The sequence below is a fragment of the Schistocerca piceifrons genome, chromosome 6, assembly GCF_021461385.2.
Source record: "Schistocerca piceifrons isolate TAMUIC-IGC-003096 chromosome 6, iqSchPice1.1, whole genome shotgun sequence".
Taxonomy (NCBI): Eukaryota; Metazoa; Arthropoda; class Insecta; order Orthoptera; family Acrididae; genus Schistocerca; species Schistocerca piceifrons.
In genome coordinates, this window is record NC_060143.1 from 122,852,187 (window position 1) to 122,873,054 (window position 20,868).

Here is a 20,868-nt window from a genome sequence, read left to right on the forward strand (position 1 = left end):
GGGATTATTTATAACCAGCAGAACAAGAGCTCTTCAGGAAATTTGCAGTCTTTACTGTGTATTAGCTAATAACTTGGTGTTTTGTGTGGCATAAAATTAAATATAGGACACATAAAACGAGTAAAGACAAGAGACAAGCAAAACAGTACACATTTCTTCAATCCTTAGGTCCTAGCTTTTTTCTTCTCTGTAATCTTGCCACAGCTTTATATGGCGTACTTTCCTTTCCGGGAAAGAATCTATTACCTCAACAAAGTTCGTCAAAGTTTAGCTACATGAAAAACAAAATGTCATTGTCTAATACTAGAAAAGCTGTTATACTAATATTACCCAAGACTGGTGTGGTTTCTCGATCTGATTACGTGTATTTTGTCACTCCTAGAAGAAATGAAATAGGCCTGCCTAATATTGCAGCAATTGTTACACACGCCATATAAATGACACTGTTTTGGCACAAATGTTCATTTTTATAACACGGCGGAATATAATTCACGAAGTACCAATATCACATGCCTATTAGGCCTACTACAAGCAAAAAGTTTTATGCTAGGAAATATTTTCACATTTCATAAATACAGTCTAGCTTCTGAAGCATGAGATCGAGAAGTAGATTCTCTGGTTAATTTCACTAACCCTGCCACAATCACCGGTTTAGTTATCCCGCATTTGTTCTCCGATTAGGCGTTATTACGCGTTTTCCGCACTACTCCTACAATAGAACTTTAGCAGCTGCTAGCCAGGGACTGTATAACTGACCCTTAGTAGTGTAGCGGTCTGGCTAAAAATTTTCTGTCAAAATTTCATTTTCTTGGATACATGGAGGAGACAATACGCAATCTTTGTTGCCTGTTATTCCTGTTAGTTGTTTATTTCTACTCCGGTAGTCCGAATCTATGGAATTCGCTAGTAGTTATAACAACGCTGATCACCTGCAAATCAAGTCAGCCACACACACAGTGAATGGCATTCACCCGTTTGGCTTTATATTGCTCAGCTCGTATAGTCCCGTCCCCTTTTGTCTGCAGGACTGTTTATTTCTAGATGCGACGGGGATTACCCTGGCAGAAACATCACATACACTATGCACCCATTCAAAAATCAACTTAACGATTCTTTCAGAAATCAACTTAGAATTTGTTCAAAAACCATTAGGGATGCCTTCAAAAGCATATGAGTAATCGATAGGCCAAGTGCACTGGATGCTACGCACTTTGTGAAACAATGTCTTTTTTCTCAATAATACAAATTTGGCACCATCCCCCCACTCCCTTCCCGCGCCCGGCGCAGATGCCCCGGCCCCCTAGTTCCGGGCCTGTTGCGCATTCGTGAATCTGGCTGCTTTGTCGCACCAGTGAAATTCTTCCGGATAGCATCTGGCTGCTTGCTGCTATTGCTTATACAGCTAACTGCCACACATCTGTAGCCAGAAGCAGGAGAAGTTACTGATAAGCGCATGCGCATAAGCTCGCTCGTTGCCACTCAAACGATTCTAATGTAAACAACTGTGACGTCACGCTCGTTGGAGGCAATTTGTTGTTATGAAACACTGCACCGTCTTCCTAAGGCCTTTCACACATTTTGCTGTTGGCAGACGCTTGTATGAGCACTGTGTTTTGTTGTTGTATACGGTGCATTTCCTTTGCAAATTAAGTTTTATTTTCGTTTTTTTTCTCATGTTTGTTTTTTATTGCTGCAATATTATTCTGGAGTAGCGAGAAACAGTAATATTCTTTGTTAGAGTATTGGTTCTTACCAGACAAATTACAAAAATTTAACTGAAAACTAGAACAATGAAAAATTCCCGCAATTCTAAAAAATTCCCGGGTTTTTCCCGGTTTTCTCCCGGATGAAAAAATTCCCGGGGTTTTCCCGGATCTCCCGGGTCGTAGACACCCTGGAATGTGGTTAAAACAGAGAAAAGGGATAAAAACCGTTCTGAGATAAAATTGCACTCACTCTCAGCCAATTTCACCCATGATCAAATGCTGCACATCACACTAGCTCACATTATGGGGATATAATTTTAAAAGTGTTCAGAGGTTCTAAAACTGCCAACTAACATCTGAGTCAGCAACACAACAATATCCAGTTTAATATGCCATGCGCAAAGCTCATTGTCAGTTTGTAAAAAACCAATCAACAGACAAGATTGCATAAATTATTTCTTTATTTACGAAAACCAGTTTCAATCGACTTTGCTGTCGCCTTCAGGTCTTAAAATTTTTTTGTTGTACAAGATGTTCATTTTTCAAGACAGATTTCGCAATAAGATTTTAAACTGCAAAACATTTACAAGGGCAGATACGGACTCCCACCATAATTTATTGGTAGGGACAGAAAAAAACTGTTTTATTTCATGACCAAACTCGGTGTTGTTTGTTTGCTGAATTCCGCGTTGTTTCTCTGCCAAACTTGGTATTGCTTCTCTGCCAAACTCTGTGGTGATTTTTTGCCAAAATCAGTGGCGCTTGTTTGCTAATTTCTGTGCTAATTACATCATCAAATCAAAGTTTGTTACACAGGAAATGAACTGTTATTTTAAGATCATACACAAAACTCAACCTTGAGGATATTAGGAGTCAAAATGCAGTTTTAACATTCTGTAACTATCAGCTACAATTGTTAGTAAACTGCCCTTGAAACCGCTAATTTTTTGTTACTTTTCGTCTTATCATTTTCGTGAAATTTTCCTTTCCCTATTTATTGGTTATCAACTGCTGATTAAAATGGAAGAAATGGGAAATTAAGGAGCTGGGACCTGGCTAAAATTTAAAGAAGCAAACACTATCAAGACTTTCATCTACATCTACATGATTACTCTGCAATTCACATTTAAGTGCTTGGCAGAGGGTTCATCGAACCACAATCATACTATCTCTCTACCATTCCACTCCCGAACAGCGCGCGGGAAAAACGAACACCTAATCTTTTCTTTTCGAGCTCTGATTTCTCTTATTTTATTTTGATGATCATTCCTACCTATGTAGGTTGGGCTCAACAAAATATTTTCGCATTTGGAAGAGAAAGTTGGTGACAGAAATTTCGTAAAAAGATCTCGCCGCGACGAAAAACGTCTTTGCTTTAATGACTTCCATCCCAACTCGCGTATCATATCTGCCACACTCTCTCCCCTATTACGCGATAATACAAAACGAGCTGCCCTTTTTTGCACCCTTTCGATGTCCTCCGTCAATCCTACCTGGTAAGGATCCCACACCGTGCAGCAATATTCTAACAGTGTAAGCTGTCTCTTTAGTAGACCTGTTGCATCTTCTAAGTGTCCTGCCAATGAAACGCAACCTTTGGCTCGCCTTCCCCACAATATTATCTATGTGGTCTTTCCAACTGAAGTTGTTCGTAATTTTAACACCAAGGTACTTCGTTGGATTGACAGCCTTGAGAATTGTACTGTACGGTTTATCGCGTAATCGAATTCCAACGGATTTCTTTTGGAACTCATGTGGATCACCTCACACGTTTTGTTATTTAGCATCAACTGCCACCTGCCACACCATACAGCAATCTTTTCTAAATCGCTTTGCAACTGATACTGGTCTTCGGATGACCTTACTAGACGGTAAGGCTTCTAGTGACACTTTATCAACTTTTTTAAATAAAATTATTTTGCGTTTGTTTCTGGTGGATTTGGAAGAAACGGTATTGAGCCTAGCTACAACGACCTTGTGATCACTAATCCCTGTATCAGTCATGATGCTCTCTATCAGCTATGGATTGTTTGTGGCTAAGAGGTCAAGTGTGTTTTCGCAACCATTTACAATTCGCGTGGGTTCGTGGACTAACTGCTCGAAATAATTTTCGGAGAAAGCATTTAGGACAATCTCGGAAGATGTTTTCTGCCTACCACCGGTTTGAACAAGTATTTTTGCCAACATATCGAGGGAAGGTTGAAGTCCCCACCAGCTATAACCGTATGAGAGGGGTATTTGTTTGTTACAAGACTCAAATTTTCTCTGAACGAAGCATTGCAAATGATTGACTGCATGATGGTAAAAGAATACAATGGAAGGTAAATGGGTAGATTTGAGAAATTGAGTAGTGAAGCCAAGAGAGGATCAAACAGGTTGGTTGATTTAAGGGGGTGGGAGGGGGGGGGGGGTGGGAGGGGAGAAGGGACCAAACTGCTTGGTCACCAGTCCAATCAGACAGGCAAAAAGCCAAGGCCCACCAGAAATTATTGGGCAACACACTAAATACTGACTTTAATTGCTGAAAACAGAATAAACAAAAATGCAGCAAATGTAACCGGCATAATGCAATATGGATGTCTAAGAAATGAAATCAAAATACAATGCAAAATGGGAAAGTGAGAATGGCTAAAGAAGAAATGCAAGATTGTAGAAACACACGACTATAGAAGTACGGATGTTGCCAAAGGAAGATTTAAGAAAACATTGAAGAAAAGAGAGACGTGTGCGACAGATGGGAGCACAGATGGAAAGTCTGTTCTAAAGCTAAGAAGGGAAGGCCGAAAAGTGGAAGGAATATGCAGAGGATTTATAAGAGGGAATCAAATTTGAAGGCAGTACGATAGAAAGAGAAGAGGAAGCAGATGAAAATGAGATGGGATATATACGGAAATGAAAGAAAAATTTGACAGAGCACTAACCTTTAAATGGTAAAAGGTGTCTGGAGTAGACATTCCCTCAGAATTACCAATTACCCAAGGCTTTAATATTATATTTTTAACAAGTGTAATGCATAATCACCTTTTATTTAACTTTTTTTGTTAAATTTCACAAATGGTAATCATAAATCAAAAGGAAAACAATACACACCCAGTCACTGTCAAATATGATGACCGTATCTGCAGCAACAAGATTTAATCCCAATCCTCCTGCTCTTGTCGAGATCAAAAATGCAAATATATTTTCCTGGTTGCAAAATTCATTAACATTTTCAGTTCGTTCATCAAGACTAGACGCTCCGTCGAGGCGACAGTAGCTGTAACCCAGGGATTCAAGTAGTACTTCCAGAAGATCCAATACTTTTTTGAAAGTTGAAAATATCAGGACCTGAAAATAAGCATACTCGTCTGCAATCAAGCTGTATAGTACTCAGTAACAACTATCATTTTGATAAAAATGATTATTAATAAATAAGGTGAAAATAGAGAACAGATGGCAGCATCACACTAGTGGATGGCAGTCAAAAGGAAGAACAAAAAAAGAAGAAATTGAAAATATTACCCTAATTTTATTAGCTATTCCTTTGAAATAGTCCAGGCCAAGATATGAAAAAGGAGGAGGATAAATTTGCAGGAAAGCATATTTTCCTTTAGAATTATCTCTGCCAGCCCTTGTATTTACTTGGTAATAACTATGCTGATGATTGCGCCCTTTCAGCTGTAGGCGTATCTTCCTCTGGACATAACTATTACGGAAACAGTAGAGTGGATACTAAACTTTGAAACATAAGTAAAAATAAAATAACATTTTATACATAAAATAAGACAACAGCCAATGCTACGAATTTTGTGCACAAGATTGTGCTATTGTGAACCACCAAAATGTTATGCATTTCCACTAGTTCATGCAACCCTTCTCAGTAGTCGCAGCTTCACCATTCTTCAATGCTGACAATTATATCCTGTCATTTGTTTGTCACAATGTGTATGTGTATGAAAGGGGGGGGGGGGGGGGCAGCAGCACAGATCTGATCTGCAAGATAACATAGATGGGAGATGCGCACATTCATATGTCATGTCATGCTAATAGGAGAGAAGAAGGGTAACTCACCGATCATGGTTTTTCAGTTTTACTAAACTATTAAAAATGCTAAGAAACTGCGACAGTACAGAGCCAAAATGATAAGTATGTTTCTTATTGCCCATTTACATTAGTACCGGAGCTTGGTTAGCACCGATGGTTACAGATTTTGAGAAATTTCCACTTTCAAGGCTAAATAGGTGGATTGAAATTTTGCTAACTGTACCTGTAAAGTTACTTCATTTATGGTTTCTGTTCTAAATACTCTGAAGATATTTCTGAATTGAATCATTTTCACATGTCATGTGCGCGCGCGCGCGCCCGCCCACACACACACACACACACACACACACACACACACACGTACGTTCATACATACATGCAAGCAAGCACACCTCATGCATACATGACCGCCACCACCAGCAGCTAGGACCGGACTGCAACCTTCACATACAACGGAAACAGCAATATGGAGAGAGGGGGTGGGGTTGGGGGTGAGCGGGATACGGGTGGGGGAGAGGAAAGCACTGTCTGGTGAAGTGTGCAGGGATTAAAACTGCTGGGTGGAGGGTGTGTGGACAGTAGGTTACTGTAGGCTGAGGCTGGGATAATTTTGGGAGCGGAGAACGTGTTTTAAGGATAACTCACAGTTGTGCAGTTCAGAAAAGCTGAAGGTAGCGGTTAAGATCCACATTACTCCGGTAGTAAAGCAGCCATTGAAATTAAATATCTTTTTTCCAGCTGCATTTTGTTTCACACGGTGGTCTACTTTGCTCTTGGCCACAGTTTGGCAGTGGACATTCATCCTGGTGAACAGGTGGTTGGTAGCCATACCAATATAAAAGGCAGTGCAATGGTCACTGCAGAACTTGTGTATAACATGGCTCCTTTCACAGATGGCCTGGCCCCTGATGAGTCATGATAGCCTGTGAAAGGAGAAGAACAGGAAGTGCTGGGTGGATTGAACAGGACTTGTACCTGGATCGGCCACAGGGATATGACCCCTGTGACGAGGGGTTGAGACTGGGAGTGGCATAGGGATGTTGTGGAGGTGGGGTGTGTGATGGGATACCACTTCAGAAGGGGTGGGGAGTATCTGGAGTACAATATCCCTCACTGCAGGGTATGATGATAGGTACACAAAGCCCTGGCGAAGGATGTATTTCAGTTGTTCCAGTCCAGGGTGCTACTGGGTGATGAAGGGGGCCTCTCCTTTGTAGCTGGTCTGAGGGTTGGGGGTGTGACAGAAAATGACACAGGAGATCTGTCTGGAGATAGTGCCTCTTTATTAAGGCCTTGGTGAGGCCCTCAGCATGCTGGGCAAGAGAGTTTTTGTCACTGCAGATACGCTGTCCCAGGCCCGGCTGTGTGGCAGGGATTTTTTCGCATGAAAGGGATGACAGATGTTGAAATTCAGGTACTGGTGCTGGTTGGTGGGTTTAGTGCGGGCAGAGGTGTGGATAGAGCCATTAGAGAGAAGGTGCTCGACATCTAGGAAGGTGGGACGCTAGGTTGAGTAGGACCATGTGAAGCAGATGGGAGAGGTGTTGAGGTTGTGAAGGAATGAAGACAGCGTCTTGGGCCTGAGTTCACATCATGAAGATAATATCAATGAACCTGAACCAGACAAGGGACTTGACATTTTGGGAGGCTACGAAGGTCTCCTCTAGATGCCTCAAAAAGAGGCTGGTATAGGAAGGTGCCCATGGCTGTGCCACAGTTCATTTGTGTAACATTCCTTCAAAGGAGAAGTAGTTGCAGGTTAGGATAAAGTTAATAAGGTGTATGAGGAATGAGATAGTGGGTTTGCAGTCTGAAGGACTTTGGGAAAGGTAGTGTTCAATAGCAGTAAGACCATGGGTATGAGGTATGTCGGTGTATACGAAGGTGGTTTTCAACAGTGATGAGTAGGGATCCAGAAAGGGGTGAGGGTGGTAGAGAGTCATTGAAGGAAATGGTCGGTATTTTTGATGTCGGAGGCTAATTACAGACATTTGGTTGGAGTTGCTGGTCAATGAGGGCTGAAATTCTTTCAGTGGGGGCACAATAACCAGCTACAATGGTTTGTCCAGGATTGCTGGGTTTGTGGATTTTTGGGAGCATGCAGAAGGTTGGTGTGTGGGGCATCATATGGATGAGGAGGAAAATGGATTCAGAAGAGAGGTTCTGGCAAGGGCCTAAGGCTTTAAGCAGGGATTGGAGGTTATTTTGGACTTCTGGGATGGGATCACTATGGCAACAGTCAGGTCATTAACAGAGGCCCTCCGCCAAGTAATCACTGCAAGTCATAACAACAGTGGTGCATCCTTAGTCTGAAGGTAGGATGATTATTAGGTGAGGATATGTTTTGAGGTTGTGGATGGGGGCTATTTTTTCTTCTGCTGAAAGGCTGATGTTCTGAGAAAGGGACCTGTGGAAGGATGGTGAGGCTAAGTTGGAAATAAGAAATTTCTGGAAGGTGATCAGCAGGTGTTTAGGTGGGAGGGGAAGAGACAGGAGGATCACTGTTGGATGGTAGTATGAAATGGAAGGAAGTGTTTCCACTGCAAGGATCAGGAGGACACTAGGTCTTTGACAGGTCCATCATGGTTAAATGTGGATGCAGGACTAAAGGTGAGGCCTTTGGATAGGATGGAAACTTCTGTGGAGCTGAGGATTTATCAACAGTTTTATGGGAATGTTTTGGCTCTCAATTTGGTGGAGTGTTTGTATGGAGTTTTGGTGTAATGTGGCAAGTTCAGAAGGTCAGCTAGGCAGGGTTTGGGTGCTATGAGGGGTTGACGAGGAGGAACACTGTGGGTATGATAGTGGTGCCCCAAGGTGGCAGTAGGATGTCAGCAGGTTGGATTACTTACAGAGGTTGTGTCCAGAATGCTCCTCCAAATGCTGGAGAACAAGTGATTTAGTTTCAGAGGATGTGATGTATGTAGTAGGGATTGCACAGTACTGGTATCTTGCAGAGGGAGCAGAGGCGGTTCTGGGATGCCTGTGCCATGGAGATATGTTTTTGCAGCACCAGGCCTTTGAGGGCCAGGGACTGGCAGAACACAAATGTCACTGTGAAAGGAGGGATGGGATCAAGAGAAAGGGTTCTGCTGTAGGGGCTCATTCCATGGTTAGGTAGAATTTAAGAAACAGAATGAGGGACTGGGCTTCACTACCCGAGCCACCTGGATCTTCCCCTCCCACATCAGCTTTTCTGAACTGTTAAGATTGGAGTTACTTTTACAACACATTCTTTGCTCCCAAAATTATCCCAGCCACAACCTACAGTAACCAACTGAACCCACATTCTCCATCCCCCCTGTCTTATCACCTCATCTTCTGCCCTCTGCCAACCCACCTGCCCATCTTTCCCCCTTTTTTTTGCTTCTCTCCTTTCAAGCTTTTCGTCACTGCCCTGTTGGCAGTCTAGTCTCTGTACACTCTGCCAAACAGCACTCCTCTCTCCCCCAATCATACCCTGCTATCCCTTCCCCTTCCCCCCCTCCCACCCCCCACCCCCCCCTACAGACTGCTCCTCCATTCTACATGACACTTTTATTCCACTCCAAGTTGCAGGGGACGTCGATCATGTGCACATGAGGTATGCTCGTTTGTGTCAATGAATGTATGTACATCCCCCTTTACTGACAAAAGCTGTGACCGCAAGCCAATGTGTAAAGTGCCTTTTCATTGTTCGTCTCCAACTTAACATGTCTTCTTTACAGTAAGTAGTGATCTATCTTCCTTATATTGTTGATATTCCAAACTGGAGTTTCCATTGTCTGATGGAATGGAACTGATCATGTTCAGTCAATAACAGTAATCTGCTGTAAAGCCGTGCTCAAATTATGCTAAAACACCTAAAGTTCTAGAATTCCTAGATGATCTACTCTCGTTGAAGGGGGAGACAATTTAAGCCTCCGGGCCACCTCAGATTTTAAAAAGGCCGAGGCTGGGGTGATGGATTTGATACCCCTCATGCTGAGAAAAGTATCCCACACAGTAATTGCGGAGACAGTGAATTCAACATTGTCTAACACACATTGACAGCATGTTACACTTGAAAAGGCTTTCGGTGTGGTAGACAGTCAGTAGCTACAGGTGTTGAGTTTTTTATATACTAGCTCTCTTAATAACTGCAAATAAATACTCACTTAATGAACTGAAAATAACTCCACTATATAAACAGGAGCTCAGTGAAGTTATTTTGTCCACTCACATAAAAAAGGTGGAGCAGCACTCACAGTATTGGAATTTGCATTTTCTGGAAGAATACTACAGCTGCCGCACAGAATGCCTACGAATCAATTTCTGCTCCAGCAGTGTAGAGTAGTGTGCAGAGTGATTAGTTGATTCTGTATATATGCATTACCAGTGTTAGTGTTATTAGTAACTCATATGTGCATTCCATGTACTGTTAAGAAATATCTAACAAATGAATCTGTTAAGGCTTTTTGTGCACAGTAAACAATCCCTGGGCACATCTGCATACTGCATCCCAAGTGAGTCATGAGGTGCACTGTGGAAAGCCCGTATAATTTTCTGAAACACCCTGTAGTTTTTTCTTGTGATGTAATGGAGCAGACAGAGTGGGCAACGCCTGCTTGGCTTTTGAGGGAATGGACTGCACAGGAACGATCCGGCGACCTATCTTCCCTCACACTTCTGCCCCACATGTTCCCCCTCCTCCCTGTTACACCCCCCCTGAACACAATTTACCCCTTAACATGGCTCTATGGCACTTAGATGTGGCACACACAGTTAATATTTGTTTTTAACCACTTTATTTAAAAATAAATATTAACTTTGTACTGTTGGAACAATATTTTTAATAACCCACTATAAAAAAGATGGTTTTGCTGAATTATAACATCTGGATTGTAGCAAAGGATCGCTTATAACAAAACAAAATTTAGCGTTTAATCTACTACGATAGATCGTTTTGGCAAATATATACTTCTCTCCTATTTCTGTTCACCAACTGGTCTCTTCTTGGTTGCATATGTTGCTTTATCACCACAGCCACGCTTAATAACCCTGGCATCCTAGAACTCTCCTGAACACAGTTTCTATTTTTTGACGTTCACTTGTAATATTTTATTTGCTGTTTCTTTATGGCTGCTAATACATCTAATGGGCTTTTTTATCACAAGCCTTTGGAACACTGAGTATACCATTAACACACTAGATGGATGATCTCTCTGTGGGGAAAATAGTGTTATATGAAATCCAGTACAAAAACAGCCTTGTAGACTACAACAGAAAACGATATCAGGATAAGTGGCGAAATCATTAACACAGAAAAACTGACGGAGAAAATGTAAGAAGTCCAGCCAATGATGAGGCCATTAGAGACAAAACATAATTTTTATTTCTAATAGTTGGCGAAGGAAACTGGTCATGTATTTCTGAAAGGAATCATTCAAGTAAATATTCACCATATTGAAATCGGAGAAACCACAGAGAACCTAAAATTTAAAATGGGTATTTGAGCCTCTATTGTCTTAAATGTGTGTCCAGTGTCTTATCCACTCTGGCACCTCAATCAGGAGGAAGGAAAGTAGAAACTAATACTAATATGTGAGAAATATCACAAACTTAAGGAAGGTAGTGAATTATAGATAAAAAGAAAATCAGGTAGAGAAGATATGAGGGTTATGTTCACAAGAGTATGAAAGATATCTTTCCAAGAACTGAAGGAGATGAAGAGCAAGTTGCAAAGGCATAGCCAAAAGGAACGTGTGAACAATTAAAAATAAGACAATCTGAAAATTACAGTTGTTACTAAAGCTCCACTGCTATTAAAACTAAACAATCTTCAATTTTAAAATAATGGAAATTCTGGGACTGATATAATAAATTAAGATGAGGAAAGGTAACCACTCACACAAACACAGTAGGTGATTAGATGTATGAAGTAAGGAAGGGTGAGGATATAATGGAAAGCACGAACGATGGAGGGAGATGCAGCTCTCAGGAAAAGGGGGTTTAGGTGACAAATTGATACAAAGGATTCCTCTGGATAGCCCATAAACAGGTTGACATAGGACAATGAAATTTGGGTAATCATAACAGATCTACAGATTTTTCAGTAACTTTAGCCAGCAAAGAACTAACTTTACATGCAAAGGAGAAGATGTCGTTGGCCAGAGGATTAGGAAGAAGTTGTTGGGTTTTGTACCTGGAGAACGCACAAAAGCCACGGGCATGATGGATGTTTGTGTCCTATTAGGCAGAATGCATAGGGACAGTTACGAAATCCAGTAATAATGGGAGAGTAAACATGAAGAGCTGGTGGAGGGTCTTGGATGTTAAAAGGAAGACTGCAGGCAATTAGTCTGAGTCGGCAGTCTATAAAGGTAGAGGATTTTTCTGGGGAAGCATTGTAACCAGCCACGGTGGGGTGACCAGGAGGGACACCAGTGGATTTGGGTTTCTGGCATTTAGGGGACATGTAAAAGGTGGGAATGCAAAATAGTGTTAGCGGATGGAGGGAGTGGATTCAGGTGACAATTTTAGGATGGACCTTTTCATTTTTTACCATGAAAATTGCAGAACAAAACGAAACAATAAAAATCCAGACCACCTATAAGAACAGGTTTTTATTTAGTTTCTGACCTTGTGTCCTCCTTGCTTGAAGCGAGGGAGTAATGCCTTTAGCACCATAAATTTTCCAGAGCTGGTTACCAAATCATCAGTGACAACCATGCAGCCATTGGAAACTGGCATCCTAACAAGGTAGGGATGATTGGATATCTTGCGTAATTGCATCCCCATGTTGAGAGGTGTCAGTTCTACTGTGTACCCGTAGCTTTCAGCCAAAGTTCGGGAATTGCCCTCACTATCTGAACTGAAAAAAGCACCTCAAATTCAGAAAAGTAGTAAACTGTTTAGATTATAACATCAGCATGCAACAACCACAACATATGGCATCAAAAAATGACTGATCTAGAAAAGAGAGACTATACTAAGGTCCATTTGATGTGGAACACACTATTACGGTTGCTCCAAGACACTCCCTACTACAATAGTTAAAACATTCTTCTCCAAAGCATTCATATTGATGCAATGTCATTGACACAGAAAATAAAAACTACAATAATTGTCTACAGTAAAGAACACAGAAAACATCAATGTGACTCATGATCATACTATAGGGAGAAAACCACAATGGAATGGTGTAAAATCCCTGATCTTTAATGTTACATTCCTCTGTGACTTACTTTTTGATTCAGCAGGTAATTTGCTTCTACATTTAATTTTCTGGCACATTCAAATCAAATGTGAAAGCCAGGTTTTTACCTTACTCTCAATAGTGATGGGCACACTAACATCTGTACTCGGTGCTGGACCACAATACGACTGACTCCCTCTGCACTGAACCTGAAGTACTGCAGGCCTGACACATGCACTGGAACCTGGACACTCCATATTTTTCTACAGTGATCATCCGACAAATTTTGCACTTGCCAATGAAGATAACCAGGCACCACTGGCCCTAGCTCAATTCTAGATGTTTTCTTGCCTGCCTTATTCAGACACCATGTGGTGGTGGTGGGCTTTTGCTGCCATCTGTAGTGGAAACTTAAAGAAGCCAAGTTGATATGCGGAGAGAGAGAGAGAGAGAGAGAGAGAGAGAGAGAGAGAGAACTGCATACTATGAGTCAACACAGCCTTCCAAGTTGCTTCCATGTATGCAGTACCCAGTTCTATTGCACTCTGTTCAGACTACCTACAAGACATAATTTGTAGGTAGTGGTCATCTGATTGTGTTTTAGATTGCAGGCCTGGCAGCTTCCATGATAAATGACCCCTTTTGGTGTAAAGTGATGATGTGTGCAAGGCCTAAGCTTGGGATGCAAACCTTATACAAGCCACATCACCTTGTTCACGTATGGAGACACAGTATGCTCCACCAAACTGTACTGACTACGACAATTCAGGCTTACTTTTACCTCCGTTCCACATTACACAGTGATTTGATAGACAACTAAACAATGCAAGTCATTATGGCCGTGAAAAACATTTTCCAAGCAGTTTATAATTACTGCATCTGTGTGTATACTTCACAAACCACCTTTCAACATGTGTGCAGTGAGGGCTACTTCAAGTACTGCTAACTTTTTCCCCATTTCTAGCTTCAATCGTCAGCGAAGAACAACTGTAAGTAACCCCTGGTATGAGTCCAAATCTGATTTTACCAGTTTGGTCATTTCACACGAGATGTGTGTCAGGACATTGACTCTTTTTGGAACGTAACACTTCTAGAAATTTAACAGAAAATCTCCATATGATGCACACCACCTCTCTTGTAACATATGCCAGTGCAGTGTAATTATCCTATTGTGCATACTACATGAGCTCTTAATGAAATGCATCATTCTCCCACTTTTCATGCTAGTCCTACCTGGCAAGGCTCACATACTGACGAGTAATTCTCAATAACCTTTTGAACGAAAGTTTGCAAGATACTTCCTTCATGAACACATTACATTTCCTTAAGATTCTTCCAACAAATCTCAGTCTAGCGTATCAGGCAGTAACTCAGATATTTAGCAGGTTTTACTGTTTCTAGTGATGGATCTCAAATACCATAATCAAACAATATTGTCTTCCCACGTATTTATGATCAATACCTTAAATTTCCGTATGTCGAGAGTTAACTGTCCGTCACAGCCCATGGTGTTGATTCTCCACAGGACTTCCTGCATATCTCTATAATTTTCTCGCACTGGAACTTCTCTATACACTGGAGCATAACGAGTAAATCGTTTCATTGGCTGCCCATGTTATCCAGCAATTCATTTATATACAGGGTGATTCAAAAATAATACCACAACTTTAGGAATTTAAAACTCTGCAACGACAAAAGGCAGAGCTAAGCACTATCTGTCGGCGAATTAAGGGAGCTATAAAGTTTCATTTAGTTGTACATTTGTTCATTCGCTTGAGGCGCTGTTGACTAGGCATCAGCGTCAGTTGATGCTAAGATGGCGACCGCTCAACAGAAAGCTTTTTGTGTTATTGAGTACGGCAGAAGTGAATCGACGACAGTTGTTCAGCGTGCATTTCGAACGAAGTATGGTGTTAAACCTCCTGATAGGTGGTGTATTAAACGTTGGTATAAACAGTTTACAGAGAATGGGTGTTTGTGCAAAGGGAAAAGTTCTGGACGGCCGAGAACGAGTGATGAAAATGTAGCACGCATCCAGCAAGCATTTGTTCGCAGCCCAGGAAAATCGACTCGCAGAGCTAGCAGAGAGCGGCAAATTCCACAATCAACTGTATGGAGAGTCCTACGAAAAAGGTTAGTTATGAAACCTGAACGTCAACTACCCGAGGCGATGGATCGGCCGCCAGGCAGCCCGTGACAGAGCACTTCATCACTGGCCTCCAAGAAGCCCTGATCTTACCCCCCGCGATTTTTTCTTATGGGGGTATGTTAAGGATATGGTGTTTCGGCCACCTCTCCCAGCCACCATTGATGATTTGAAACGAGAAATAACAGCAGCTATCCAAACTGTTACGCCTGATATGCTACACAGAGCGTGGAACGAGTTGGAGTATCGGGTTGATATTGCTCGAGTGTCTGGAGGGGGCCATATTGAACATCTCTGAACTTGTTTTTGAGTGAAAAAAAAAAAAAAACCTTTTTAAATACTCTTTGTAATGATGTATAACAGAAGGTTATATTATGTTTCTTTCATTAAATACACATTTTTAAAGTTGTGGTATTCTTTTTGAATCACCCTGTATATCGCAATCAGTAACAACACTGTAACAATCCCCTGTTGCACTCTTGAAATCATTTTTACATCAAGGATTTCACTCGATTAAGACTACACATTTCATTCTACCTGCTAAGAGGTTCCGAGTCCAAGGCTGAACTTGGTTCGTAAAATTGTATCACAGATGACAGCACAGAACTGCACCGAAGCCTTTTGAAAAGTCAACTAACACAGCATTCATGTGGCCAATATTACCTATTATTATTATTATTATTACTGATGTCATGGACAAGAAGAGTGTCTAGAGTTTCACAAGACTGCTCTTTGTGGAATTCATGTTGATTCTAATAGATGCAATTTTTGTTAAAAAAATATAATACACAATCACTAATGAGTTCCACAATTTTAGAACAGTTTGACACCAAGGATATTGGGGCATAATCATTTAAATCTGTTCAATGACACAAATGTACTAAAAAAAAGGTATGTATAAAACAAGATGTATGTATATAACAGAAGCTGTCCGATTACTAACAAGCTGATTAAATGCAAAAAACTTCTCGGGAGAATGAATGGCTCACCATGGTAGATATGCACAATATTTTAACAGCAAACACTGATGTCAAAATGGGGACCCACACTGACGTCAAAAGGGGCCAGAGCACTCGCATTTTACTTTTGCAGAAAACACCCACCACCCCTACTCACTGCAGTGATGGACCAAGTGTTCCCATAGTAGTGGGGCATCCTGCGGACTTCGCTGAACTTGCTGTCACTTTGGCCAGCACCTTCAGATGACATGTCGTCCTCATTCAACCTTTGTATTTTGCTATTCAAATTCTGGTTTTTAACTTTTGCTGTTCCTTAAGCAGATGTAGGGCAGGACCTTCGGCTTCAATGAGGTTATACTTTGTGTTTTATTTAATGAATACTTCTGCAGTTTTAATTTCAATGTTATCTTTCACGACAGTCTCAAACGTTGGAGATTTAAGCCATTACAGTTGTTCCGCCCCCATGAACCATGGACCTTGCCGTTGGTGGGGAGGCTTGCGTGCCTCAGCGATACAGATGGCCGTACCGTAGGTACAACCACAACGGAGGGGTATCTGTTGAGAGGCCAGACAAACATGTGGTTCCTGAAGAGGAGCAGCAGCCTTTTCAGTAGTTGCAGGGGCAACAGTCTAGATGATTGACTGATCTGGCCTTGTAACATTAACCAAAACGGCCTTGCTGTGCTGGTACTGCGAACGGCTGAAAGCAAGGGGAAACTACAGCCGTAATTTTTCGCGAGGGCATGCAGCTTTACTGTATGATTACATGATGATGGCGTCCTCTTGGGTAAAATATTCCGGAGGTAAAATAGTCCCCCATTCGGATCTCCGGGCGGGGACTACTCAAGAGGATGTCGTTATCAGGAGAAAGAAAACTGGCATTCTACGGATCGGAGCGTGAAATATCAGATCCCTTAATCGGGCAGGTAGGTTAGAAAATTTAAAAAGGGAAATGGATAGGTTGAAGTTAGATATAGTGGGAATTAGTGAAGTTCGGTGGCAGGAGGAACAAGACTTCTGGTCAGGTGACTACAGGGTTATAAACACAAAATCAAATAGGGGTAATGCAGGAGTAGGTTTAATAATGAATAGGAAAATAGGAATGCTGGTAAGCTACTACAAACAGCATAGTGAACGCATTATTGTGGCCAAGATGGATACGAAGCCCACACCTACTACAGTAGTTCAAGTTTATATGCCAACTAGCTCTGCAGATGACGAAGAAATTGAAGAAATGTATGATGAAATAAAAGAAATTATTCAGATTGTGAAGGGAGACGAAAATTTAATAGTCATGGGTGACTGGAATTCGAGTGTAGGAAAAGGGAGAGAAGGAAACATAGTAGGTGAATATGGATTGGGGGACAGAAATGAAAGAGGAAGCCGCCTGGTAGAATTTTGCACAGAGCACAACATAATCATAACTAACACTTGGTTTAAGAATCATGAAAGAAGGTTGTATACATGGAAGAACCCTGGAGATACTAAAAGGTATCAGATAGATTATACAATGGTAAGACAGAGATTTAGGAACCAGGTTTTAAATTGTAAGATATTTCCAGGGGCAGATGTGGACTCTGACCACAATCTATTGGTTATGACCTGCAGATTAAAACTGAAGAAACTGCAAAAAGGTGGAAATTTAAGGAGATGGGACCTGGATAAACTAAAAGAACCAGAGGTTGTACAGAGATTCAGGGAGAGCATAAGGGAGCAATTGACAGGAATGGGGGAAATAAATACAGTAGAAGAAGAATGGGTAGCTTTAAGGGTTGAAGTAGTGAAGGCAGCAGAGGATCAAGTAGGTAAAAAGATGAGGGCTAGTAGAAATCCTTGGGTAACAGAAGAAATATTGAATTTAATTGATGAAAGGAGAAAATATAAAAACGCAGTAAGTGAAACAGGCAAAAAGGAATACAAACGTCTCAAAAATGAGATCGACAGGAAGTGCAAAATGGCTAAGCAGGGATGGCTAGAGGACAAATGTAAGGATGTAGAGGACAAATGTAAGGATGTAGAGGCCTATCTCACTAGGGGTAAGATAGATACCGCCTACAGGAAAATTAAAGAGACCTTTGGAGATAAGAGAACGACTTGTACGAATATCAAGAGCTCAGATGGAAACCCAGTTCTAAGCAAAGAAGGGAAAGCAGAAAGGTGGAAGGAGTATATAGAGGGTCTATACAAGGGCGATGTACTTGAGGACAATATTATGGAAATGGAAGAGGATGTAGATGAAGATGAAATGGGAGATACGATACTGCGTGAAGAGTTTGACAGAGCACTGAAAGACCTGAGTCGAAACAAGGCCCCCGGAGTAGACAATATTCCATTGGAACTACTGACGGCCGTGGGAGAGACAGTCCTGACAAAACTCTACCATCTGGTGAGCAAGATGTATGAAACAGGCGAAATACCCTCAGACTTCAAGAAGAATATAATAATTCCAGTCCCAAAGAAAGCAGGTGTTGACAGATGTGAAAATTACCGAACTATCAGCTTAATAAGTCACAGCTGCAAAATACTAACACGAATTCTTTACAGATGAATGGAAAAACTAGTAGAAGCCAACCTCGGGGAAGATCTGTTTGGATTCCGTAGAAACACTGGAACACGTGAGGCAATACTGACCTTATGACTTATCTTAGAAGAAAGATTAAGGAAAGGCAAACCTACGTTTCTAGCATTTGTAGACTTAGAGAAAGCTTTTGACAATGTTGACTGGAATACTCTCTTTCAAATTCTGAAGGTGGCAGGGGTAAAATACAGGGAGCGAAAGGCTATTTACAATTTGTACAAAAACCAGATGGCAGTTATAAGAGTCGAGGGGCATGAAAGGGAAGCAGTGGTTGGGAAGGGAGTGAGACAGGGTTGTAGCCTCTCCACGATGTTATTCAATCTGTATGTTGAACAAGCAGTAAAGGAAACCAAAGAAAAATTCGGAGTAGGTATTAAAATTCATGGAGAAGAAGTAAAAACTTTGAGGTTCGCCGATGACATTGTAATTCTGTCAGAGACAGCAAAGGACTTGGAAGAGCAGTTGAACGGAATGGACAGTGTCTTAAAAGAAGGATATAAGATGAACATCAACAAAAGCAAAACGAGGATAATGGAATGTAGTCAAATTATATCGGGTGATGCTGAGGGAATTAGATTAGGAAATGAGACACTTAAAGTAGTAAAGGAGTTTTGCTATTTGGGGAGTAAAATAACTGATGATGGTCGAAGTAGAGAGGATATAAAATGTAGACTGGCAATGGCAAGGAAAGCGTTTCTGAAGAAGAGAAATTTGTTAACATCGAGTATAGATTTAAGTGTCAGGAAGTCGTTTCTGAAAGTATTTGTATGGAGTGTAGCCATGTATGGAAGTGAAATATAGACGATAACTGTCTTAGACAAGAAGAGAATAGAAGCTTTTGAAATGTGGTGCTACAGAAGAATGCTGAAGATTAGATGGGTAGATCATGTAACTAATGAGGAGGTACTGAATGGAATTGGGGAGAAGAGGAATTTGCGGCACAACTTTACTAGAAGAAGGTATTGGAAGGTAGAACACATTCTGAGGCATCAAGGGATCACAAATTTAGCATTGGAGGGCAGTGTGGAGGGTAAAAATCGTAGAGGTAGACCACGAGATGAATACACTAAGCAGATTCAGAAGGATGTAGGTTGCAGTAGGTACTGGGAGATGAAGAAGATTGCACAGGATAGAGTAGCATGGAGAGCTGCATCAAACCAGTCTCAGGACTGAAGACCGCAACAACAACAACAACAACAACAACAACAACAACAGTTGTTCCGTATGTTTTATTACCAACTAATGTGTTGGGAATACTACGTACTGAGATGGATATACCAATGACAAATTTTATCATTTCTCTGTTACAGGAATGGGTATACCAACTATCAAATTCACCAGTCTCTGACCCGTTCTGACACGGCAGTTCTGAGGAGGAGTCAGATAAGCCTGAGGTGGTTACTTTTTTTTTCTTTGCACTGATGCTACATCTAGCCGTACTGCCCACATTATAGAGATTCACACAATTCGCTCACACGCCAAAATTGGATTTCTTTTGGACAGTGTAATGGAAATTCTGAATCTCCACAAGTAGGGAGTTTTAAGCGTATCCCTCTTACACCTCTCCTGCAGTAAGTAAGTGATTTGCTGCATGCTTCTGCTTTGTGATCTTTTTTGGGATCAGAGAACGACAAGGTCATGCTGACAAAATAAACTTTAACCCTAACACTGTTTATTAAAGAAGGATGCAACTTTCATTATCACATGTATAAAAATACGTCTTGAGTATTACAGTGTACCACAATGAAACTCGAAGTAACATATTTACCTGATTATAAGATGATGCTTTTACATCGTTTACTATAGTATACAGGAGTCGTCTTTCACTTACAGCCGAAGCTTTGGATATTGAAGTCACATGCACATTTATTTTGAAGAATTCAAAATGGCAGGGCTAGGTTGTGTGAACAGCTTTTAATCAGCTTTAGAATATGTTGGTGACATTCAGATGTAACAAGATGGAAAATTAATCCAGAATGAAATGTCTAACAAATGAAATCCTTCATGTTAAACTGAGTGTAATTTTTATGAGGATAACAGCAGCAAGACCCGTCATGGTGATGATAGTATCAACACACATCAGATCATGGGATGAGTGGAAGTTCGAGAATCAGACAGAATTAAGATTGTAATCTTCTGTTAATGTATTACTTGCTGTTGTTACATATGACTCTCATCATAGAAGATATTGCAGTCTGTGTTCCACAGTTGCCCAAGCACGGCACTATGGAAGAGTTGGAGGGGTACAGTGATACAAACTTGGCTGACAATAGAGGAGTGCAGGGAGAGGATAGCAAGCG

The 20,868-nt window shown here is 41.1% G+C and overlaps 1 protein-coding gene across 3 annotated transcripts in view; it reads right to left on the bottom strand.

Annotated features, from left to right (window-relative positions):
• Positions 1-20,868, bottom strand: part of LOC124802713 (ATP-dependent DNA helicase DDM1-like) — a 138,251-nt gene that overhangs the window by 32,410 nt on the left and 84,973 nt on the right. For all 3 annotated transcript variants that reach the window (XM_047263677.1, XM_047263678.1, XM_047263676.1), the window contains 2 exons: positions 12,330-12,561; positions 4,797-5,033 (listed from right to left, as the gene is read on the bottom strand). In XM_047263677.1, coding sequence (XP_047119633.1) covers positions 4,797-5,033; positions 12,330-12,561 — 469 coding nt within the window. The remainder of the gene's footprint in view (positions 1-4,796; positions 5,034-12,329; positions 12,562-20,868) is intronic.